Here is a 27,314-nt window from a genome sequence, read left to right as displayed (position 1 = left end):
ATTTTTAATTTAGTTTGTCTGGGAAAGCCGAATTGAATAAGCGTAGCGTTTCGCGGCGCGCTGGTGCTCCCGGTTATAAAAAACTTAAATAAATAAATGACAAAACCAAAAGTCAAGGAAAAGGCGTTTACAGTGCGATGCTAAAAAGTCACGGTACAAAAAATTAATTGAAATCTAAAAACGCTTTACATACTATGTACAAATATTTGTATATAATCGCGGCATTATATTAATGCATGGAAGTTCGGATAAGAGTTCCGACATCGCCAACTGACACAATTGGACGAATTCGTCAGGATTTAACCTTCTGATTTTCACCGAATCCGTTTTGTGTGTGATGCATAAGAAAATAATTTCATTATGAAATAAAATTGAATATTAAAAAAATCAAATTAATTAGTGCAGCGCAAAACGGTGAATTGGTTTTTGCGTAAAAAGAAAAGGAAATTTCACAAATTCGCAATGAATTTATGGAAAGGAGAACTGAAGTAATAGCGCAGTCAGTGGGAAGAATGTGCGTATATGAAAGGTGCATATACTATATGTACGGGTATATGCATATAAATAGATAGTTACATATGCGTGTAAATACAAGCATGTGCACAAATACATAGCATGGGAACGCGAGCCAAAAGCTTAGGCATTCCATGCATAACTACAAGCTAATAAGCAAAGTGGAAAACAACAAAAATGAAAAAATAAGAAAACAAAATATTTAATGTGGTTGGTAGGGTGTAGATCTCTGACAGATGGGCACTCGGTCGGTGGATCTTGTGTCACATGTGCTTAGGAGAGTGATACGCGTTTGAAATCATAATACAAAGCGGAGATGAACATCTCAAGTCGTTATCTAATTCCACAACTAATTGAATATATTCACGAGCACAATAACAACAAATTGAACGCATTCGCCAGCAATCAAAGCAGCAGCAACGGCAACTACAATTACAACGAAAACTGAATAGCATACACACATACATACATATGGATTGTATCAGCAAACACTAGTCTATGTAGGGGCATTGTTGTCCCAATGAGACCAGATGACACAAATAACATTCAACTTCCATAAATATGCAATTAGAGTTTGAACGTCGAACAAATAAAAATGGCTTTTCCTATACATATGAATCAAAAGAGAATACCAAGGTGTGCCAATTTAATCTAGCGGGTTTCAACGTTTAATGGATAAAAACATATTACAGCTGCATTACTATTTAAGGTGAATATCGCAAGTACGCAGCGGCTGAAAGGAAATTCAGGAAAATCGATTTCTCATTGTTTGACATACGAACCACAAACGCACAGAGGGGTCAACAACTAAAGGAAAGCAGTCACAAAGATGGGGTTGTGCTCACGAAAATTGCATAGAACTAAAATATCGGCGAATACAAAATCGAGGCATGATTACAACGGAAAAAGCAGGTAAATAATTGAAATATTTATGCGTCATTATGTATTTGAATTATCTACAAAGCGTTTGCTAATCTCCACTTACCGGGTGCAGCTGTTCTTCGCAGAAGTTTAGCTCACCTGAGCCGTGACCGTTTTCCCATGTTAACTAGTCTTTTCTTACCGTCACGAATGGTGTTGAATTCCGTAACCAAATCTTGTCTGGTCATTATTTATACTTGTATCTTCATTTTATTGTTATATCGGTTACTATTGATAAATTATACCATTGCATAAAATTGGGGTACTTTTTGGGGCGGCTACAAGAGTATTTATGTATAAATGAAGCCTATTTAGTCGAATAATTATAGTTTTGACTCAGCCCTGCCTTAAGTTAAATAGTCACCTTTCACACAAGCCCTCAAACGATTCGGCCATTGATCAATAGCAACACGCATAATTTCTATTGGTATTGACGACACTGCTCGAGCTCATGCTATAACTCTCCAAATTTCTGTGAAGTATTCGGAAGCCATGTTATCCAACCAAACATTTTGTCATTGGATTAAAATCTGGGCTTCCACACCTCCAATTATGCGCAGCTATGAAACCAGGAATGTTGTTTTTAAGCCATTGCTTGGTGGGTTTTCAAGCAATTCAATAAATTATAACTCACACACTGACCGACATATTTGGCATACGATTTTTATAATAAATTCTAATAAAACCATTAGATCAGATCAATTGATCCTGGCACATTGATGGTGATACTAAAATTAAATCCATACGATGTTTAGTTAGCCCTAGCCTTCAAAAGGCGCGTATATAAATTTTTGGATCAACAGTGACTATTACATAGCGTCATTAGACCGATGGACGAAATGGCCGAATAACGGCCGCATTTGCAGAAAAAGAAAGTGCTGTTTTACCAAAGCAATGCAACGTGCCACAAGTCAGTGAAAAGGGATCTTCGAATTGCTTCCACATCCGCCGTATTCTTCATATCTGACCCCAAGTGACTATTTTCTATTCTCGGATTTCAAAAGAATGCTCGCTGGGAAGAAAATTTCGTCGAATAAAGAGGCGATCCCCGAAGCGGAAAACGTTTTTCCCAAAACAAGTAAAGAAGGGCTAAGTTTTGGTGCAACCGAACATTTTATACTCTTGCAACTTGCAAGATACAAAACCAGGGAATTACTTAAATCACATATTGGCCGATATCGCATATATCTCCGGAAGTTCGAAAATCTTTATATTACGTATATGGAGGTTAAGGGATGTATTAGTCTCACCAAAAAGAGTGCGATGCCACGCCCATCGCCCAATTTTCACACCGTTTCCATTAAAACTCACTCATACCATTTTGGTGGTAAAATTTAATGTCTCTGGCGTATGTAGTTATTGATTTATCGCGCTTTTAGTACTTTTTAACAGTAACGTTATATGGTGGGTTATCCTCGATTCCATTTTCACCCTGTCTGTAGAAGTTCTTATAAAATTTGTACTCAACAAATTTGTTTGATGTACATACCTTAAGTGGTTTAGGAAATATGTACATTAGACTTGTTAGAGGGCGGGGCCACGTTCACTTTTTCTAAAAATTTTGCCCCCAGTTCCCCCCTGCGATCCTCTGTACCAAATTACAGCTTTATACCTTATTTTAGTGGTTAGTTATGGCACTTTATACATTTGTTTTCGGTTAATGGCGTTTTGTGTGCGTGGCAGTCGCATTTAGGAACTCGTACTTATTTTTTACTAAGGAACCCACATACCAAGTTTCTTCGAGATATCTTAATTTTTACTCAAGTTACAGCTTCCACGGTCGAAGAAAGATTCACCCTACAACCTTCTCCTTGAGCTTCTATCGATTCGTGATAATGCTCGCTGCGCCTCTCCACCAGCGACTCCTCCCCATCTAGATATCCCATGAAGGTATGTGCGCTGAGGAGATGCCACTATAAGTAGTTTCCAACTCGTAGTGGTCCAAGTTATCAGGAATGCGCTCGAAAGGAAAGAGGATTTTGGAATGCTATCTATATACTTATAGCACTATAGAATGGCATTAATTGCCTAACCTAACTTAACGTAAACTGCAAGTAATTAAGGTACGAAAATTATTCGTAAAAATTGTTTGCTCTGTTATACCATTTACACTTATGAATTCAAAACTACAAGGACGTTCGAAAGTAAACAGGACTTTTTGAATCTAGCGCCCCCTAGTGGCGGTATCTATATGTCGACTGGTGCGTTAGAGTCTGTTATATTTACCGATTGTCCAGTGAGAATTTAACGATATTTCATCTATTGGAAGTGAAGTTATTGCGTTTTAAGTGTCAGTAACAGCCAACATTAAATTTTATTTTAAAATTGGTTAAAATTTTACCGAAACAATTTCAATTGATGAAACAAGTTTATGGCGATGATTGCCTATCCCGTAGCAAAGTGCACGAGTGGTTTCAACGTCTTCAAAGTAGTCATGAGGACACAAATGACGATCAACATGTGGGCCAATTAAATTCCGTGATTACTGGAAATTCCATCGTAACTGTGCGTGAATTCATCAAAATTCAGCCGAAATCATCATTGAAATTCATGCAAATGGAATTGAACATCTCCAAAGCATCGATTTATCGCATTTTGGGCTTAGGAAAGGTGTGTGCACGGTTTGTTCCGCACAAATTGACTGACGACCAAATATTGCTCAGAATCCAACATTCGAAGGACGATTATTTGACCAAAAATCACATTTTAACTATTAACCACTCCCCGTATTCACTTGATATGGCACCGTGCGACTTCTACCTTTTCGGAAAAATGCATTTGCGCATGAAAGGAAAGCGTTATGCAGCCATTCAAAAGGCTTGCACCGGCCAATGAGCGTTTGTACACTCGTTCGACATGCTTTTGGACCGTGCAAAAAGCTGTACTGAAGCAGAAAGAGACTATTTTGAATAAAATAAATTGATTTTGGCGAAAAAACCATTTGTTCTGTTTTTTTTTTTGTAAGTCCTGTTTACTTTGGAACGCACCTTGTATATGTTTATACCAACGAGCGGTCGCTCTTTAGAACGCTGCCATCTACAAAATGTTCAAGATACGATCTTGCCAATTTCACAGAATTTGTTTGGAAATACAAACATCGAAAAAGCAAACAAAATTTTTTTTTTAAGTTTCACATTGGTATAGCCCATTAAAGAGATATTCTGGGGGAAAAAAATTTCTTTCAAAATTTTTACAGTTAACCTAGATAGTTCGCCCCATTGCACCCGCTTCGTGAGTAATTGAAAACTTGTCAATATACGTATGCTGCCACTTCAATAAAATATGTGCATATTGGCATTTGTGTATCGTTCGTTCATTTAAAACGCATTAACGCTTATGTTTAGCAGTTAACACAGAAATAATAGCAAAAAAACCCAGCTAGAAGAAAATACATTTAAACTAGCAAACCTCGCTTAATGTTAACCCCAACTGCCATATACTATTATATGTAGTATAATGGTTTTCATTTTTCTAACAAACCTTATGTGTCTGTCAGTGTATGAATTATATATAGCATATGTATGTATGTATGTATATATAAAATTGCTTGGATTTCGATCCTCAGGTTGACGTTTTATGTCTTAATGTATTTCCTTGGCTTTTATTCCTGCAAGTTTCAAGAGTATAAAATGTTCGATTGCATTCGAACTTAGCCCTTCCTTACTTGTTATAACAAGGGTATATTAAGTTTGCCGCGAAGTTTGTAACACCCAGAAGGAAGCGTCGGGGACCCTATAAAGTATATATTTAAATGATCAGTATGTTGAGCTAAGTCGATTTAGCCATGTCCGTTTGTCTGTCTGTCCGGCTGTCTGTATATACATATACGAACTAGTCCCTCAGATTTTATGATATCGTTTTGAAATTTTGCAAACGTCATTTTCTTTTCAAGAAGCTGCTCATGGAAAACTTTCGCATTTGACGATATATCTTTGGTATGAGTTATTGTTCATACAAATAATGTAAAGTCCTCTGCTCTGTGTTTTATAAAGCAAACTGTAAATATGTAATAATATATAAATATTATAATTTTTTTCCATTAAGTTTATGTTATTAATAATTCTTCTTCGTCGTCTAAAAGATCCATTTTCTTTATTAAATAACCTTAATATTATAAAAAACTAGTAAAATGTTATTCTTTGGATGAAAACCACTGGCCGGTTACGTCTTTAGATTTACTTAAACACATAGTTACTAAAAGAAATGCACCTGTGAAGGGTATATTAACTTCGGTGCAGCCGAAGTTAGCGTTTTTTCTTAGACAATAAGAATTTTCAAGACGCTTGTTTCGTGGGCGTCGAACGTAACACACGCCATCACTTCCTACCAAATTAAATTTAGACTCTTCACTAAAAAGAACAGTTTTCCACTTGCACTGCAATCGTTTTAGTTGGTTACGTTTGCTAAAAAGCGGTTTCTTCGCTGGTCGGTAACTGCGTAAATCAGTGTCATTCAAGCGACGAGCGACCGTTCTTGAGCAGATTGGTAACCCAAGCTCCTTTACCAATTGCAGAGCGCTTTAAAATGGACCTCTCTTACAATTTAGCTGTCAGTTTTTTCATCAGTTTTTCTTGGTCGGCTTCCACGATATTTAGCTAATAAAGCTAGAAATTAATATGTAGTGAGGTTGATGACTTGCGAATTGTGTACTTTTTAGAAATTTCTTTTTAAGAAGTTCCGTTATTATAATCATCAATAACACGTGCTTGCAGTGCTTCACCGAATTTATTTGAAGCCATTACTTTTTTGCAAACAAAATTTAAATGAAAAGAAAAAGAAACGAACAAACAGAGTTGCAATTGTTTTGTCGCGGCGGATTGCCATAAATTTTAAATTGTTTTCAAATATAACCGGCAAAATAAAAAGAGATGGCAACAAACATTGCAAAATATGCAACTTAAATGCTGTAAATTAAAAACAAAAGAAACAAAAAACATAAAGCCCTCACATACCATCTCGGGTGCGAGGGCACGCCCACCTTTTCAGTTAGTAAACATCATTAAAAACAACGTACTGAAACAGGACTATGTAATTCCACACCTGTACTAGTTTAGTGACTATGGTTCGTTGGAACTTGAATTCAACTGCAATGCTATACAACTCATGTTTGTACTTGTTCTATTTATACTTGTATGTACAATTAATATACATAGTTTTTGGTCCAAGAAATTATAGTGAATGTTTGATATATGTACAAACATTAATATGCAGTCTTCACACCTGTAAAATAAATTGCAATACTGCAAATGAAGTTACATTAATAACATCTTCCTAATTCCATGTACGAATATAAATCTTAAAATGTTCCGGAATTTTAATACAGAAATACAAACCTGCAAATGTTTGAGGAACATGAAAGGCATATATATATATATTGTAGTATGTACATACATATATTCGTTTGTATAAAAACATGCACTTTGAATAAATGTTCTTTTGACTTGTGTGCGGAAAGCTTTACGAAAGCTAATTAGCAGGCTTTGTCGCACAAACCAAATGCAGAATGGAGGCAAACATCTTTGTATCCGACAGATATGTATATGTACGTGTCTACATATCATATACAAATATAAACAAGTAAGGAAGGGCTAAGTTCGGGTGTCACCGAACATTTTATACTCTCGCATGGTAAAGTGATAATCGAGATTTCATTATTCGTCATTTAAATATTTTTCAAATACCGTATTTTTTTGTAAAAGTTTTATTCCGCTATCATCATTGGTTCCTAATGTTTATACTCGTATTATACAGAGAAGGCATCAGATGGAATTCAAAATAGCTTTATATTAGAAGAAGGCGTGGTTGTGAACCGATTTCTCCCATATTTCGTACATGTCATCAGGGTGCTAAGAAAATATGATGTACCGAATTTCATTGAAATCGGTCTAGTAGTTCCTGAGATATGGTTCTTGGTCCATAAGTGGGCGGCGCCAAGCCCATTTTCAATTTTTAGAAAAGGCCTGGGTGCAGCTTCCCTCTGCCATTTCTTTCGCAAAATTTAGTGTTTCTGACGTTTTTTGTTAGTCGGTTAACGCACTTTTAGTGATTTTCAACATAACCTTTGTATGGGAGGTGGCCGTGGTTATTACCCGATTTCTTCCATTTTTGAATTTTATATGGAAATGCCTGAAAAAAACGACTCTATAAAGTTTGGTTGACATAGCTATAGTAGTTTCCGAGATATGTACAAAAAACTTAGTAGGGGGCGGGGCCACGGCCACTTTTCCAAAAAGATTACGTCCAAATATGCCCCTTCCTAATGCGATCCTTTGTGCCAAATTTCACTTTAATATCTTTATTTATGGCTTAGTTATGACACTTTATAGGTTTTCGGTTTCCGCCATTTTGTGGGCGTGGCAGTGGGTCGATTTGGCCCATCTTCGAACTTAACCTTCTTATGGAGCCAAGGAATACGTGTACCAAGTTTCATCATGATATCTCAATTTTTACTCAAGTTACAGCTTGCACGGACAGACGGACGGACGGACAGACGGACGGACAGACGGACGGACGGACAGACAGACATCCGGATTTCTACTCTACTCGTCGCCCTGATCACTTTGGTATATATAACCCTATATCTGACTCTTTTAGTTTTAGGACTTACAAACAACCGTTATGTGAACAAAACTATAATACTCTCGTTAGCAACATTGTTGCGAGAGTATAATAAAACAGCTAAGCTGGAGGGAAAATGTCTTACTTAATTTATCATATGCCGACTTAGAATAACTTTTTATAGTACTTTCATGAATAAATTCATAATCTGGGCATTTTAAGACATCAAGATTTGTTAACATATCCAAGCCAACAACAAAAATTGTTTTGTAGATCTGTGTTATTATTTTTATTGATCTGCAACATATAAGGGGGATTCGATTCAAAACAGTCTTGCGGTATTTTTATTGAATTATTTTTTTTTATGACTCATGCCCAGCTCTTGACCGATGCTACGGCTGCTACTATGCCGGTCTCTTTCGACCAATTCAGCGATTTTATCGCAATTTTCGACGACAGGCCTTCCGGAGCGTGGCGCATCTTTGACCACTTCTACACCAGAACGAAAGCGTTGAAACCATCATTGTGCGGTGGAAATGGAAACTGTATCGGGTCCATAAACTGCACAAATTTTATTAGTGGCTTGAGATGCATTTTTGCTTTATCGTAGTAGTACTGTAAAATATGCCGTATTTTCTCTTTATTTTGCTCCATGTTTGCGACGCTATAACTCACGAACGACTTAAAAGAATCGACAATCAATCAAACACGTGTTAACGCGTGAAATGAGCTTTCCAAAAAGGTATAGCATGACCCGATGCGATGAATAAAACTAGAACTACGCGCTTTCAACGCCAACTAGCGAAAATACCGAAAGACTTTTTTAACAACCTAATATATAAATGATCTGAATGACGAGATATCTGTATACGTACCTAGGCCTTTCGGAGGCTCATATCCTCGCACTCTGTTGTCTCCCCTCTGAACCACCACGTGCTTCTGACGATGTCCATCAGTCCATATCTGAAATATCATCAAGACCTTTCATTTGCATAGAACATTCCTCTAAAGTTCGTATGTCAGTCCTTTTAATTTTTAATAGTCGGGATGTGTGACCCTTCTTCCATTTATGCCTAGTACCCATATACCCATTGAGAAGATTTCCCCAGTGTAAGGGCTTACTACGCGGTCAGTTGCTTACAGAATAAGGGTGTGTTTCCTATTGAACAATACTAGTTCCCTCTTACTAGCATTTAAGTTTAGTCCGCCCGATACGGCCTAACTATTTATGCTATTTAATATTGTTGCAATATGTTCGCTCATAATTCCCGTCCTGCTATATGGTGCAGAGGCTTGGACGATGACAGTAACCGATGAGTCGACGTTACGAGTTTTCGAGAGGTTCTGCGAAAGATTTATGATCCTTTGCGCGTTGGCCACGCCAAATATCGCATTCGATGGAACGATGAGCTGTACGAGATATACGACGACATTGACATAGTTCAGCGAATTAAAAGAAAGCGGCTATGCTGGCTAGGTCATGTTGTCCGGATGGACGAAAACACTCCAGTTCTGATCAATACCTAATAGAAAAAATTTCGAACTTCCAGTTGTTTTTATACCTTTTATGTATATCGACCAATGTGCGAGTTATTTTACAGAAAAAAGAGGGTTTTTTTTCTTATTTGCTACATTATTAAGGTATTAGTCCAGTTCCTTGTACATTGCAAATTTCGATTACACGCACATTTGGCCCTTTCTTACTTGTTAAGTACCAGTATAACGCATAAGAAATTAGGCAATTTTCGTGAATATTTTTAAAAGAAAGTACTCAATGGAATATTTCGAACTTCTTTGGACGTAATAAGGTAGATTTTTAGCTATATTTTAAGGTTTTTTCTTTACAAAAATATTGAAAAATAGCGGAGTTATGTGCTATCTTCGGAGAAGCCAAAAAAAAGTGACATGATTCCGGCTGAATGTGTAGCTGAAACAAAAAAATTCCAAAATTTTAATAAACTTAGAGATATGTACACATTTACTACACAATGATCTATAAATTTTGAAAATATGAAAAATTAATAAAATGGCGTTAGTTTGAAAAAAATTAGTTTTTTTAGGTAAAAAATTATCGTTTTTTAATGCCAAATTGACAATTTTCAACCAATAAAAAAGATCGTAGGTTATTATAAAGCAAATGTATTTAACAATACTCAGTTTGAAGTCGATAGATCAATTTCTCGTTGAGTTATGATGTCAGCAATTTTGAAAAACGTCGTTTCGAGAAAAACGCGTTTAAAGTTTAACTTATGCTTCTATCTACGAGCGGTCGCTCTTTAGAACGCTGCCATCCAAAAACTATTCAAGATACGATCTTGTCAATTTCACAGAATATTTTTGAAAATACAAACTATCGAAAAAGCAAAAAGATGTAAAAACTGATATTCGAGGGTAAAAAGATTTATTTCAAAACTTTTGAAGTTAACCTAGATAGTTCGCTTCGTGAGTAATTGAAAACTTGTCAATATGCTGCCACCTCAATAAAATATGTGCTTATTGGCATTTATGTATCAGTCGTTCATTTAAAACGCATTAACGCTTATGTTTAGCAGTTAACACAGAAATAATCGTAAAAACCCAGCTAGAAGAAAATACATTTAAATTAGCAAACCTTGCTTAATGTTAACAGCACTCGCTAACTCAAATAACAAAAATATTTACATATATATGTTCTTATTTCTGTAAAAAAAACTGTGAGTATCTTACAATGCTTATACAGTAAGGCCCCTCTTAAGGCTGTTTCGCTTTAGCGCTCTTTTATTTCAACTCGGAGATCACCCGAAGTCTTTCTAATAATGAGCTCTTGGAATGAGGCTGAGCAAGAAGAAAACAAAATATTGACAGTAGTGATTTCGAAGAAGAGCAAAAGGAACTTTCGAAGGCGTTTGTAAAAAAGAGTTTGAATGGCATAACCCCATTTATGGACCAATTTTTTGAAAATTATCCAAATTTTGACTGGAGTCCAAAGCAAGGCTGGATGTTATAGATGCTTTATCCACTGATCAACAATTTCTAACAGAACGCGGAATGAAAACACAAACTACATTACTTGCCTTCTTGAAAAAAATGCAGAAAATAGGAAACACAAAATGATCTGACTGACTAAGAATTTTACTGGTTTCAAAAGTTTATTCGTTTATATTATTTTTTTAAATAATTGCTTGGTTTTATTGTTTTTTTGCATATATATTAAATGTAATACCTAACCAATTTTTCTTCCCCTATGGGGTTACATAAGGTTCAGACACCCTCGTTAGCGCTGTTTCGCATAGCGCACTAGTTTGATAAAACGAACACTACGAGTTAAGCGGGGTCTTACTGTATCTAAATTATTATATTCATATACATATGTATGTATACCCGGCCAACATTTGGAAGACTATTCGTCGATTTTTTCACGTCCGAGTAGTTTGCGAATTGCGTTGGGAAGCATTTGACGATCTTTCTTTTTCCCTAAGAATGCAAATTCTTTATTACTCTATTATTACTCTTCCAAGCAATGACGTTATAGTATCGTCTATGAACCAAAACACAAAATATGGCAATTGTCAACATATCCTCATGAAAGTCAGTTGGGAATTTCTTGCTCTCGCCGTTCTTGTTGCAAATACATATTGTAAAGAGAGGAAATAAGACAACAATCGGAGAGTCACAGTTTGTGCAGTGGAGAAGTGTGTGAACGAGAATGTTTTTGTTTTCATTATTGTAAATTATATTAGCAAAGCATTTTCGAAACATATCGCTTGGAATAGTAGCCTAAAACAAGTTTTTTCCCAGGCAAGTACTGTAATTTCAACATTAATTTTTTTTTGACACTCTATAAAAAGAACAAATTTATGGTCACATATGTGAAGTATATATATGTAATAACTACGGTTAGTTTTAGGTGATGCACACAACAGTTAAGTGAATAAAACTAGTACATACTTATATTCAGTAGCAACATGGGGGCTCAAATATAAAAATGGCTGCTTCACATTAAGCATTCTTTGAGATATTATATTTCTTCTAAAAATGAGCTCAACCCATTATCATGATGTCTCGGTTTCAACCCGCGTTCCCTTATAAATAGACAAATGGACAGACTACAATATATCAACTCGAAAGATGAATATACAGAATACAAGTACCTATACCCACCAATTTTAGAAATTAAGAACATGCGTTAGATGAACTATAATATGTGTCTTATGTTGCGAGAGTATAAAAAGTAACAGATTTATCAAAATATTTTGCATAACTTTACTCCATAGATATTGTAGAAGTACTACATGCTCTGTTCCACCCGATCTCCATTCTTCCTTACTTACTTTAATATATGGCTGTACTCAACTTGTATTCATGTGAAAACTCCTATTTAACTAACCAGAACATTATTCTTCACCTCGTGACAATTCCATTAGCGGTCATAAAATATTGAGGAGCTAAGTATCATTTAACTCAAGTGTGGCTATTATTAGCGAGAACATTTAGGTATATTTTAGATTTATAGTATGTATACATACATATATGTTCATTTAAAGATAATTATTCGGGAAGCGTGAAAATTATATACATCCTATAAATTGATGCTAATAAAAGGGGTGGAGTATCATACACACACTTACAGTTAAAAATAAAATTTGCTCATTTGAATGTTTAGTGCAAAATACCGCTATGTATTGCAGCAATTAATTAATTTTTTGATTTGTATTTTCATTTAAGGTATAGCACTTCAACTTCGTTGACCGATTTCTAAATACGAAGCACAAGATAATTTGCAATTAAATTCAACTTACTTTAAGATTATATTAAAAGTTTAAGATCACGTCATATCATTTCCAAACACAGCTCTTACTTGGCAATTAATCCCTAAATGAACTAAAACCTTAAAAAGTCTTACATTCCCATTCGTACAATTAACTAATCGTCTCATTAATATTTATTTGACGATTAATTTGTTTAAAAAACCTTTTAGTTCATGAAGTCAAATGAAAAATACTCCTGCTTAACTCTGAAGAATTACAATGCTTTTGTTCTTTTTACATAACTCAATCGAACCGAATTCAATTGTTGACACAAACAAAACAGTTTTTTAAATAGCTGTCAAACACTAATTGTCTAGGTCACATTGGGTATGATTGGAAACCCAACAAAATCTGTCAATTTATAATATAAATTTTATATAAAAAAACTAGCTGACCCCGCAGCCGTTGTCCTGCGTGAAATTATGTGTTTTGAAATGAAAAAAAGTTGAAATTATATTTTTCTTCATTTTTTTTAACGTAGCGCAGCTTAATAAACATAATTTTTTGATTTCTGTTCTGGTTCGTAAATATACAGAGGAGATGGGTTTCCAACTCGTCAACACGCCACATATATCTGGCCGTGTGAAAAACATAACATTTCCCGATTTCCTTGTGTCCTGTTGATTGTCAACGCAAAGGTAATTTTCCCTGGAAATTGAATACGTTTGAACTGAAATGGCTGTCCCTTGTATTCGATAACTGCGTCATAATCAGTCGGGTTCCATTACACAGTTTCGGCGCATGATGATTGCGAAACATAATAATGACAGATCCAACTTTGAGACGCAAATGATGCTGGGGCATACCAAGCCTCTCCAAAGAATTTGGAAATTCCACTGGATACTTCACGGTTTCGTCTTCATTGTCAAGACGATCGATCGATTTATATGAGCGCAAACCGCCCGGAATTTGACTTTGAATCTTCCAGTTTAAGTCATTAACATCGGAATTTTTGGCAGCTGCGCGTGCACTCAAGCAATTGAAGTTACGATAATTTGGCCAATATTCGGATAAACATTCGTGATGAGTTCATCTTCCGTTGAAGTGAATTGACAAAAGGGAGGTGAAATTGATATCAAACCACTGGAAGTATCAACCGAAATTTGCCCATTTCCAATTCTTAGCGAATACAATGTAAAATGTCATCGGCAATGTCATTTTTTCGTATCCCATAATTAACGCGAATTTGAAGGCTGATATGTCGAAATGATCTTCGCGAAAAGTATGCGAACTTCAGTGGCATGCGAAGTAACTATCGCATTGTCCTTCGTCTGTTTCCAGTGAATATCATGTTCCAGCAAATGCAACTGCTGGCGTGCTTCTCAAAAAGTTGCACACACTGTACCATTCACAATAACTAATGACTTACATAAATGAAGTTGAACCGCGAGACGCAAAACAGAAGGAAAACTTTCTTGAATTGCAAAAGTAAATATCCTACAAAGCGCTTTATTGCAGTTCACATATCGGCCCATTTGATACTGCTGGTCTCATATCGTTCAAGGCCAATAACCGCTATGTTGCTTTCTTTGGTGACGTACTTGCAAACGTATTTGATCGATTTCACCAACCTGCAATATTCAACATTGACATGAGTTTTGAATGTGAATTAAACAAAAGGGGCGAATATGGTACGATCTATGTGTTGTCAACTTCGATGTGTTGTTAACGTCGATATTCACGCCTCTAAATGCTAAATGTTCTGCTATTATCGTCTGGTGAGCGACGCCGTTACAGTGAATATCCATCATTTCCCATTTCCGTTTCCGAAAGAAAAGCACATGAGTAGTGTTTCGTGCATTTATTGTCAGACATACAAACCAAAGTGGGATTGTAAGGTTCGCAAGGTCCATGAACCATATTGGTTCTCACCACTTCGTATAATTCTGGATCTATCTCTGAATCAGGAATTTCCGCTGAAATGATTTCGTCAATTTAAACTGGTGTAATCACCATCCGCATCCAAAGCAGAATGTGTGCGTGCGGCAACACGCAACAGAATACATTCAGCATCTAACAGCGCCTTATATACCATAGGTTGCTTCAAGATAAAGACCATCAAACATCGCAGCTATTGTTTAAAAAGTCGTGCTGTGATATCGTTACGATCGCTAGCTGATTGACCGCGATCCATAATTCCGCACGTATGTCATCGCATTTTGGGAGTACTTCTTGCCTTTTCTTGAGCTGCCATACGTTGATGCCAAAAAGAACGCCGACCAATATTAGCGCGACCTCTTCGTGGCTTCGTAACAAATTTCAATATGCAATTGATCACATCGTCTCAAACACACATAAAGTTTTCACTGAATAATATTCAAAAATTTTTCCTTTGGATAGTCGGAATAAAAAAGCAAGCGACCGCAATTGAACGACGATTCAAATAATTTACAAATCAAAATATTGAAAATCATAACAAACAAAAATTTAAAAAAATGTGTATGGAAAATGTTACTTTTTGGAATTGTCCAATTTTCCGACTTCTCCTCATGAAAAGTATAAGGTATTTTGTTTCTAAACCTTTCCCAATCCACAACAAACAACCTTTCAATTTCAAGATTGGTTCAACCGTTCTCTTAGAGTTACTAGCAAACAAACATTCATTTTTATTGTAACGTTTGTATGGGGAAAAGAAAAAGGCTGTTTTTAGAGGTTTTCCGGAAATTATTCGAATTTTTCTCGCCGTAAAAACCATCTTTGAACTTCAACGAACATTTAAGAAAAAGAATTGGCCAAATTGGTCCAGGCGTTATTGAGTTATGCGCGTACATACAGTTTGACGATTCATTTTATTTATATATGTACATATGTACATAGATAAATTAAAACAAGAAAAAACGTTAACTTCGGCTGCACCGAAGGTAATATACCCTTCACAGATTACATTGGTGCCTTAGAAAATAATTTATACCAAATTTCGTAAATATATCTTGTCAAATGCAAAAGTTTTCCATACCAGCATTTGATTCCGATCATTCAGTTTGTATGGCAGCTATATGCTATAGTAAGCCGATCTGAACAATTTGCTATAGTTAACCGATCTGATCAATTTCTTCGGAGATTACATTGTTACCTTAGAAAATAATCAATACCTAAAATCATGAATATATCTTGTCAAATGTGGAGGTTTTCCATACAAGCATTTGATTCCGATCGTTCAGTTTATATGGCAGCTACATATATGTTATAGTGGTCCGATATCGGCCGTTCCGACAAATGAGCAGCTTCTTGAAGAGAAAATAAAGTTTGCACAATTTCAAAAGGATATCTTAAAAACTGAGGGACTAGTTCGTATATATACAGGCAGACGGACGGACAGACAGACAGACAGACAGACGGACATGGCTAAATCGACTCAGCTGAACATACTGATCATTTATATATATACTTTATAGGGTCTCCGACGCTTCCTTCTGTGTGTTACAAACTTCGTGACAAACTTAATATACATACCCTGTCCAGGGTATAATTACTCAATTAATAAATGGTGGGAATATGGTAAACAAAAAAAATTAAAATCAGATAGTAGTAAAGGACACTAGGAGGATGGAGTAATGTGTAGAAGTTCACGCAAGTGAGGAAAGTTTTCTGATCGCCATTCACTTGGGAGTGGCCAGAAACGATTCTTTTACATATGGCTCAAGCAGCTCACGTCTTCCGGTTTTAGACCAAGTATCCTCTGGGTAGCCTAAGAACATCCGTTTGGGTGTGGGACCCGCCACGTAAAAAATGCCCCCAATGAAAGGATATCAACTGCCTCGGATGAGAAACCCGCCGGGGGAAGAAGAGGAAGATGAAGATCTCCACTCCATTGGAAGGACCAGGTGGAGAAGGACCCTACTTTGCTTGGAATCTCCAATTGGCGCCACATAGTGAAAAGAAGAAACGACTGGCGCGCCGCTGTTAACTCGGTTATAGTCGCGTAAGCGGTGTCTACGACAATAAAGAAGGAGAAAGGACACTAGTAATTTATCAATTTAAAATAGAAAACGCATTATCATCAGAACAGTTAGGCAGAAAATATATAAACTCTTTTTTACTTATTTCGTTATTAATAACTGCAGGTTATACTTCTTATCTATTCTATTTAGTTTTTTAATATTTTTTTTAATACTTATGGATCGGATTCTTGAGAAATTCTCTGATGTGCAATTATTGCAACTTAAAAAGTCAGCAAACTCAGCTAAAGGAACACACCAAAATATCCCAATTTAAAAATATGTGTGCATATCGTTGTAATTCTAATTTCTGTTATATTCGCCTTTCAACATCGTACTTTACTTTACTTTAAGTGCTAGGCTCATCGCTTGAGAAAATATGCATTCCAGCCCAATCCATGGTACGAGCATTAAAATATTCGATCATGCTTTTGATACCTTTGCAGGGCGTTCATAGAAATGTTCGTGTGAGCTTCTTAAACCCAGAACAGGTTATATTAAAATAATCACGTGGTTTGTAACATTCAGAAGGAAATGTTGGAACCCTTCAAAATATGTAAAAAAAAGTAATGAAAGGCCAAGTTCGGGGGTAAACGAACGTTTCATACTCTCGCATGATAAAGTGATAATCGAGATTTCATTATACGTCATTTACATATTTTTCAAATACCGTATTTTTGTAAAGTTTTATTCCGCTATTATCATTGGTTCCTAATGTATATACTCGTATTATACAGAAAAGGCATCAGATGGAATTCAAAATAGCGTTATATTGGAAGAAGGCGTGGTTGTGAACCGATTTGTTAACAAAATATTATGTACCGAATTTCATTGAAATCGGTCTAGTAGCTCCTGAGATATGGTTTTTGGTCCATAAGAGGGCGAGGCCGCGTCTATTTTCAATTTTTAAAAAAGCCTGAGTGCAGCTTCCTTCTGCAATTTCTTCCGTAAAATTTTGTGTTTCTGACGTTTTTTGTTAGTCGGTTAACGCACTTTTAGTGATTTTCAACATAACCTTTGTATGGGAGGTGGGCGTGGTTATTATCCGATTTCTTCCATTTTTGAACTGTGTATGGAAATGCCTGAAGAAAACGACTCTGTAGAGTTTGGTTGACATAGCTATAGTAGTTTCCGAGATATGTACAAAAAACTTGGTAGGGGGCGGGGCCACGCCCACTTTTCCAAAAAAATTACGACCAAATATGCCCCTCCCTAATGCGATCCTTTGTGCCAAATTTCACTTTAATATCTTTATTTATGGCTTAGTTATGACACTTATAGGTTTTCGGTTTTCGCCATTTTGTGGGCGGCCAGTGGGTCGATTTTGCCCATCTTCAAACTTAACCTTCTTATATGAGCCAACGCAAATACGTGTACCAAGTTTCATGACGACGATATCTCAAGCTTTTACTCAAAGTTATTGCCTAATGCATCTAGTGCACTTTCCGATCAAAATCGAGTTCTTGTAAGAAACCTTCTATATATGTGAAGCGGTGCAGTTGAAGTTAACGTTTTTTCTTATTTTTTATTTTGAAATTCAGTTCACGATGTTCGATTCTTATAGGAAAAACAATTGCAACCCTTAAAGCTATTTTGACCTAGTCCTCTTACAACTTATAGAATTGAATCATTATTAGAAAAATGTAATTTTTAATCATAATAATAATAAAAAGAATTCAGAACAGCTTATTTTGACGTCAAGAGTGAAAACATTTATGACGTCGTATTATTTTTGTGCTAACAACCCAACCTTCGATTTATATACATATGTATGTACCATATCTATATTAAGTTGAATTATGTTCGAAGATTGTAGTATTCCGAAATTTTGTTATGTCTGGCGCATATGGAGATTGGGACATCGTTGAATTTTGGCCAAGAGCTCACGAACAAATTCACTGAGGTTGTCTACTCAAAGACAGAATTTTGATTGTTCAGATTGTATGGAAAATATATGTTATAATGATACAGTATCGGCGGTTCTGCCAACATTTTCGTGGAGAGAAGAGGATGGATGCAAAATTCAAATGGATTTCTTAATCGAGGGAATAGTTCGCGTATATACTGACAGACGGACGGGCAGCTGGACAGATAGACGGAAATCGCTAAATCGATTCAGGTCATCTTTCTTTCTTAGTGTTACAAAGTTCGTAGCGAATTTAATATACCCTGTTCAGGATATAAAAATATATATGAATGAAGAAATGTCGGCCTGTAACCTAAAACAAACAGACCTTGAAATTATTTGTTACATTGCTTCTAGGTAGTATGACACGAGTTTTGTTATTCTCATTTCTAAATTAAATAAATTTGAGCTCAAATATTTTGCGCAAGCAATTATAAAAGCACTTGTTTCAACAGTGCGCCACGAAGCGAAGTTAGAAAGAGAAGCAAGAAATAAAAAAATATGAGTAAATAATTAATTTTTTTCAATCCATTTCTCACCTTCTTGCTATTCTGTGTCGTATTACCAGACTTTAACGTGCCTAGGATAGTACACTCGTACATAGGAGCGGGAAATTCAGAGGTTCTGACAACTGTTTGAAAGTTCTTATTACCGCATGCCTTGCTTCAAAAAGTGTTCAGAACGTTACTATTAATATAATTTATAATTTTTCCCTCTTTTTTACAGACATGAGGACTCTGATTACTAAACATTCTACGAATTTATTGTTGAAGTGTAATTAACCACCATCGAAACATCAACAAACGCAAAGACCGTTGTTGCGCTATCAAAAATGAGGGGTAAGTTATTTCTTGAGATTTTTTGATTCACTTTGAGTCATTAGATATTTGACCTTGATGGCTCAAGAAGCGTTTTATAATTGATTTCTTTCGCCCATTCAATCAAATATGTAGTTCGCAAAATACCCCTTCCGTTGCCCAACACGGGGCTGATGCATCGAAAAAGGAACACTTATTACATACGCGTAATTATCGGTGTAGCGCTAATCGTATTCGTACTAATGCAGTTGCATGTCTTTAATTACAGTAAGTACTTAGTTTATGGATAAATGATTTCTTTTTTATACAAACACGAATTTATATTATTTTCATGGAATAAAAGCAAGACGTTCGTAGTTCGTATATTTCAGCAGAAATATTATTTTTTTATTTTGATTAATAATAATTTATATTTATGCATATATATGACAATGTGTCCACACAACCCAACAACATTTCTTAAAATTCCGGTTAATATGTACGTATATTTCAAATTTGTCAGTGATCTCAAATTAATCTAGACGATTTTACATCCAAAGTTTCTCAAAACATCTGTATTGACCACAAGTCCGAGCTAAAAGGTAGTTATTGTCAGTTATACGTATGTTTATCGTGAAGCTATAATGAAAGAGTAACTCTTCCGAGACACCGTGGGGTTACTCAGCACGGCTACGCAATCTCAATTGGTAAAAAGTGGTGGCTTTTTAAGATTATAGGCGAATAGGGTCTACATATTACGTAAGGCGACTAGTGTTAATCTATTAGTTCTGACTGCTATTAGAGGGTTTTATATTAATTATCAGAATGATTGCTTTGCGTAGTAAAAATGCGGTTTTAAAATTTGTAAAATGTTGTCGAAATTTCAGCATATTCGCCCCTTGTTAAACTTATAAACTACACGAATTTGTTTATTATTCGAAATGAATTATAATGATAATTAAGATACTAATTGCTTTCGTACTTTTCACATTTTCGCTCACCAGCGGATTCTCGTGAAATGTCGATGATTGGTGAACCAACAAATGACTCAATCGACGCGATGCTCTCCATGGTGCCCTCTGTGCTGCATAAGTTCTTAACGCCCAAATCGAGAAATCAAACAGCCGCAGCTCACAGTAAGCTAACAAAGAAACTTGCCTTCATACATACATATATTTTCCTTATTCTTTATTTTTTAAATCACAGTGCAGCACAATAGCACCAGTGGTGGCAGGTATAACGGCTCCTACACGGATTACTACCATCCGCCGAATATTACGGAGATAAAGCAACAAATCGCGAAATACAATGAACTGCAAATAGTTTTAAATGAGGACACTTATGGTCCCCTACAAAATGATTCTGTGATAATCGTAGTACAGGTAAAAATCACTAAAAAATATTTATATAAGTAAAGTGTTAGAATATTCAGAGTAAACTACATATGTACATACTTATATTATGGATTAGTGCATCTATGTATCAAGCAAAAAAACTACTGCAGATATAATTAAATAAATTCATATTTTTCTCAATTCAGGTGCATACACGTATAACTTATTTACGCCATTTGATCGTTAGTCTGGCGCAGGCTAAAGATATTTCCAAGACTCTATTAATATTCTCCCACGACTATTACGATGATGACATCAATGATTTGGTGCAAACAATCGACTTTTGTAAAGTGATACAGGTAACACAATTTTTCTATCAAATAAAAACAAGAAGCCATAAGGCCATCAAAGATTAGATATTTTTAATAATATTTAACATTTATATATTCACAGATATTTTATCCTTACTCAATACAAACACATCCGAATGAGTTTCCCGGCGTCGATCCAAACGATTGTCCGCGGGATATGAAAAAGGATCAGTGAGTGTCAAAATTTGTACAAACTAACATTTTTATATATCCACGCTATTTTCTTAGTAATATTATCACCTTCTTCATAAATAGAGCTATAATACGTAAGTGCAATAATGCGCTATATCCCGATCTATACGGGCATTATAGGGAAGCGAAGTTCACGCAGACCAAGCATCATTGGTGGTGGAAGGCGAATCGTGTGTTCGATCAATTAGATGTGACCCGTTATCATACTGGTCAGTTGTGTTTTAATATTGTCAAAAAAATATAAACAAATTTATAAAAAGTATAAATGTTTACAGGTCTGGTTTTGTTCCTAGAGGAAGATCATTATGTAGCCGAAGATTTTCTTTATCTGCTCGAAATGATGCAATCGTCGGTCGGCAGTCTGTGTCCGCAGTGCGATATACTCTCATTGGGCACATATTTAAAAACATTCAATTACTACACCTACAACAGCAAAGTAAGTCTCATATATATACATACATATATTATATAACCAAACTATTTTGAAAAAGTGATAATTTCTAACAGCTGAAGTTTATTTTGTATATCACAAGGGTGCTTAACAATGATTTTTGCCAAAGACTATTTAGATATTAACATATTAAAAACAAGAGAACGCTATAAATTAATGCTTTCGAACTGCTTTTGTGCTCATTAACCTATTTCTCTCTCTTTCTCTCTTTTTTTACTGTTACAAACATATTTTCGTTTGAACTTCCTTCACATCACTACGCTACAAAATTGTCCCAATTAATTTGTTTATTTTTATTTACTGAACCATTTAAATTGTGGTAATGTTCTTTCATGGCGACAGACTAATAAGAAATCCCCTAGCAGCCAATATGCTTCCTCGCTGCTCACTTCCAGCAATTTATTAGGATATAATCGCAATAAAAATAGAAATTCACTGCAAATGTCATCGCACGCATCGTCATCGTCATCGTCCACCTCAGCTGCGAATAGTTTTAATAAAAAGTATTTTAACGAAAATAATAAAGACAAAGTGTATGTGGGTGATACAGCCACCAACACCAACGCACACATCACTAACAACCATAATACCATAACCACTTCCACCACAACCACAACAGATAAAAGCGCCGCACAGCAATCGTGGAGTTATCACGTGCTACCATCACTATATTCTATCTATCAGAAGGTAGTTAAGCTAATAAAAATAGCTACAAATTAACCTAGCTATGTACTCGCATGTGTAACTCCGTTCATTTATTTATTGTCTACTATTACTTATTTCAGTAATCGATATTGCTCGTTTGTAATTTAATATTCGTACTGCATTCATTTCTATTTTGATTTGTACGTTTATTAGTGTAAATAATTTGTAGTTTGTGGCATGCGAGCTTGTCTTGCGTATTGTCTTCTTATCAGTTTATTTAGATTTGAATCGCTGTTATATTATAATAATTATACCAGTCTCTTTATATGTAGTTCTATTGGTTAGTTGCACGCAACATTGTCATATTGTCTATTTGTCATGTTTTAGGTTGTAGTGCCGTTGTAATTAGCATTTAAAGAGTATTGGATTGCTTGACGTCATATTAATTGACATCATTAATATTTCGACGAGATTCATTTTGACCTTTTACCCAAATGACACATATGAAGGAAGCCAGGAAGCACAAATAAAAAAACTGTAACGGTTGGCTGCATGTGTCAGCTCACCTAACACCTTAAACACCTACGCCTAAATAGAAATAGATCATACGTAGATATTTGAGTAACGTCTTAAGAATAGACAACTGACAACTAATATCTTTGTGCGTTATATTACGCATTTATTATTAATATTTTGAAATTAAATACGGCTTACATCAAACAGAAAACGTTTTTCTACGTTTGATGTAGATAACCTTAAAGATATAAACAATGTATTATATGAAGATCGTTATTTTGATTTTGATCAGTCATTTTGAATGGCGTCTATAATAGAATAATGTACACTATAGTGGTTCGATCTGAACAATATATCGGAAGTTTGTAGCGCTGCCTTGGACAATAATCTAGGACAAATTTCGTAAAGATAATTTTCATAAAGTTTTCCATAGAAAAACCTTATCGGTCAGTTTGAATCACAGTTATATGATGGCAGTGTTGTCTTGAACAATAAACTATACAAAGTTTCTTAAAGATAGTTTGTCATAACAAAATATCAACTCTATTTTGATCGTTCGGTTTGTATTAAAGCTATATGCTATAGTGATCCAATATCAGCCGTTTCGATAAATGAGCAGCTTCTTGGCCGAAAAAGGAAAAAAATTAAAGGACTAGCACAGAGTTCAGCATTGATCACATTGATCATTTATTTATGTTTATATATGTACATATATTATTAGATATATTTATATACACAGATACTCGTATTAGATATATTATATACATAAATAAATATATAAAAAGATAGAGAGAGATCCTCTGTACATACAAATATATAGAATATCTGAGTCATGTTTTCAATTTTGAAAATCAAATGAAAAGTCAATGTATCACCTCGAATGCTAATTAAAAATAAGATTAAGAACCCATATACATATACATATATATAACCTTACAAAATCCACGCATATTAATATACAAGTACATACATATATGTATGTTGTCATAACGCATTGTAAAGTCATAAAATCACAAATTTTTACACTTTTTTAAAAAATTATTGTTATATTACGTACAAAAATTAGTTCACTCAACTATAATTCTCAACGCTGTGTTTTCGGAACCCCTTAGTATATAATGTCACTTTATCATACCATCATTAAACACCATTTTATTGTCATTATTTTATTATTCTACTTTATATACCCTATCATTTACTGCTGAATTCAGTCTCATTCATCAAACGCTTTTGCCTTAGTAATTATGATAGAAATCTTTCCTGCGAGTTTTCTAATTTTTATGTGTGTTAATGTTTATTGGTGTGTTTAATACTTGCTTGTAATTATCTAATAAAATGAAAATGTGCAACAGGCATATGCATATGTTAATATATTTTTATGTACTTTAATTGTTTAGATTGTTTACCGAATGTCTCATATGTCAAAACCACCAACACAAAATAGGTTCCGTGAGGTATCTAATAATTCGTATTTTATACTTACAAGTACCGAGCTTGCTCTAGCCAAAGCTAAATTTAATATAATATAATCTTTAGTTTGCAGACTTCACTGTACATAATTTTCGAAAGAGTTGATAAGTAAACTACTCTTATAGTCAGCATATTTGCTAGATACTTATTACTAGATTCTTATTACTACTTGTTAACCTTGTTTTGTTGTTTTTAAGTGTATATCGTTCATTTGCTACAAGGCGTCGAATCAAAAACTCGATAAAATGTATTAAAAATATCTAAAGAGTATACTCTGGAGATTCCAAGTGTAGCCAAGATCTTCTCCCCCTAGTCTTTCCAACAGATTGAAGGTCTTCCCCTTCCTATGCTTCGTCCATACTTCTGCACCATATAGCAAGACGGGGATGTTGAGTGACTTATAGAGTTTTGTTTTTGTTCATCCAGAGAGGTCTCAACTTCTGAGTTTCCTACTCAGTCCGAAGAAGCAGCTGTTGGCGAGAGTTATTCTGCGTTGGATTTCAAGATTGACATTTGGTGTTAATACTGGTTCCAAGATAATTGAAATTATCTACGACTTCATGTTATCACTATATACAGTGATATGCGAGCCTAGTCGCGAGTACGACGACTGTTTGTTTTCCTTCCTTATCCAGTCTGGAGAAAGCAGAACTAACAGCGCTGTTATTGAGGCTAATGATATCAATGTCATCAGCGTACGCCAGCAGCTGTACACTCTTATAGAAGATTGTACTTTCTTTATTCACAACTTCGGCTCGTATCGAATTTTCTCCAGGAGTAGAATGAAGAAGTCGCACGGTGGGTAGTCACCTAGTCTGACACAGCATTTGGTATCGAACTGCTCGGAGAGGCCCTTCCTGACCCTGACGGAGCTTTTGATATTGTTCAACGTCAGTTTACATATGTCATAAGTGTCCTCTGAATAGCCAGAAAAAACATCCGTTTGAAGTCGAGCTAAAGTGAGAAGGCGAAATATCCCCTCTCCAGTCTTGTGCGCTGGGTTTAGAACCCGCCAAGTAGAAAACACCCCCAATGAAAAAATACTATAGTATATCACTACGCATATAATTAAAATAAATTCAATTATTTTATAACTAAATACCTTTTATATATGTATATGACTTATATTTTACCGAAGAAATTTTAAACCCAGGGGAACTGATTATTATCTGAATAGCTTGATATGAATATGACGATGTATGTATAGCTATGACCGCGTCTTGATTATTTTTGTATGTCAGCAAATGAGCAAGGTGTACACAAGGCTTCTTATTTTCATGATAGCACGCCCACTAGTCAGCAAAACAGAACATAAACTATATATATTTATCCGCATAGTTCCAGTAGAAGTATAACTCTTTACCATCGGCTTTGCAGTTTGGTCGTTTCAGTGTTCATTACGCTCTAGCAAATTTCTACTAAAACAGTTTTCCCTTTCCTTTGATTGATTCAGACTTCTCAGACTTCTTAGAGTAATCACAATATATACAGAATCGTGTAAATCAAGCCACTATATTTCGAATTTAGGCATACTATATTGAGATAACTCAACTAGGTTGGCAATACTACATTTCTCTATTATATGATGAAGCCTTAATGAGAACTTATCCTGAATAAAATTAATAAACTTTTTGCAAATGAGATTTCTAGTGATTTTAAATACTTTTATGGGAAATTTATCAGACTAAAACCAAACCTGGTTATTTTGTTGTAACAAAAGAAAAGGTACCCAAAATACGTTGAAAGTGTTACTGAGTCTATCCCGGTTATGTAACCGCTTGTGTAAATTCATAGAAGATATTATGAATGGATTCTAGTCACTCCCAAATCTGTTTTTATTCGGAAAATTTGGAGAAACGTGAATATTGTAACGCAAATATGTTATCTCTATTGAAAATTTCTTCGAATTAAATAAATTAAAAGTCCGAAAAATTAAATAACATAATAAAACAGAACGTTGTAAATATATATATCCTAAGTATTTTTTTATTAATGTCTCCTTTTTCATCATGAGTCACAAAGTGATGTGATGTAAGATTAAAGCTTTAAGGCCGCATGATTCGCCTCTTTTGCATTCTTATTTATATAAATTTTGCATCCAATTCCATCGTAATTAGTTAAAGCTTCGTTCAAAATGTATACATATGTATGTAATTGAAAGACATTAAGTAAATACCTGTACATACATACCCGATGCTATATAGGCCTACACACCTAGAAAGTTACGCTTCTCCTATCGTACAACTATTTTGAATAATAATCTGAGCTGTTTTTATTTTTGTCTCTTCACGAAGGTCGAAGTGATGCCCTGGATAAGCAGTAAGCACAACATGGGTTTCGCTTTCAATCGCAGCACTTGGTCGACCATACGAAAGTGTGCGCAACATTTCTGTTTTTATGATGACTACAATTGGGACTGGTCGCTGCATTATGTCTCCCAGCAGTGTTTGCAGAAGAAACTGCACGCGATGATCGTCAAAGGTCCCAGAGTCTTCCATATTGGCGAATGGTAGGCGGTTGTTTAATAAAAATAAGTTTAATATAAAAAAAACATTCATATATCGCACATTTCCTGCACCAATTAAAAATCTCCATTTGTATTTTCACTTGCAGCGGTGTCCATCACAAGAAGAAGAATTGTGAGTCCAATCAAGTGATAGCGAAGGTGCAACAAGTCTTACGTATAGCTCGTAAGTCCAAACAGCTTTTCCCACGCAGCTTATCGCTGACAGCGGCGAGTTTAGTGAAGAAAACCAAATTGCGAAAAGGTAACGGCGGTTGGGGCGATCGTCGGGATCACCAGTTATGTATGAACATGACTAAATCAATGCATGAAAGTTGAATTCAAACCAAATAACCAGAAAAACGCAGAATTAGCAAAATTTATACACAAACATATACACAAAATAATCGCA

The 27,314-nt window shown here is 35.2% G+C and overlaps 1 protein-coding gene across 4 annotated transcripts; it reads left to right on the top strand.

Moving 5' to 3' along the window:
* Positions 1-27,301, top strand: LOC120770477 (alpha-1,6-mannosyl-glycoprotein 2-beta-N-acetylglucosaminyltransferase). 4 transcript variants are annotated; one of them, XM_040097993.1, is made up of 12 exons: positions 1-1,425; positions 19,350-19,462; positions 19,577-19,708; positions 20,425-20,556; positions 20,627-20,802; positions 20,961-21,113; positions 21,208-21,296; positions 21,381-21,526; positions 21,593-21,753; positions 22,111-22,455; positions 26,694-26,908; positions 27,013-27,301. In XM_040097993.1, the coding sequence occupies exons 2-12, from the start codon at positions 19,456-19,458 to the stop codon at positions 27,239-27,241; spliced, it is 1,785 nt and encodes a 594-aa protein (XP_039953927.1). In that variant the 5' UTR covers positions 1-1,425; positions 19,350-19,455; the 3' UTR covers positions 27,242-27,301. The 4 variants fall into 4 exon arrangements, with proteins under 4 accessions (XP_039953927.1, XP_039953919.1, XP_039953939.1 ...); XM_040097985.1 differs by having other exon boundaries at positions 21,354-21,526; XM_040098005.1 differs by lacking the exon at positions 22,111-22,455 and having other exon boundaries at positions 2-1,425.
* The last annotated feature ends 13 nt before the right edge of the window (positions 27,302-27,314 follow it).

The sequence above is a fragment of the Bactrocera tryoni genome, chromosome 1 (genome assembly GCF_016617805.1).
Source record: "Bactrocera tryoni isolate S06 chromosome 1, CSIRO_BtryS06_freeze2, whole genome shotgun sequence".
Lineage (NCBI taxonomy): Eukaryota > Metazoa > Arthropoda > Insecta > Diptera > Tephritidae > Bactrocera > Bactrocera tryoni.
This window is presented reverse-complemented; position numbering and strand designations above follow the sequence as displayed.

What these genes read in the sequence shown, in the direction of transcription:
- LOC120770477 (XM_040097985.1), top strand. An exon ending in TATATTCTATCTATCAGAAG is followed by an intron (nt 22,456 to 26,693) that starts GTAGTTAAGCTA and finishes CTCTTCACGAAG; the next exon opens with GTCGAAGTGATGCCCTGGAT. An exon ending in GTCTTCCATATTGGCGAATG is followed by an intron (nt 26,909 to 27,012) that starts GTAGGCGGTTGT and finishes TTTCACTTGCAG; the next exon opens with CGGTGTCCATCACAAGAAGA.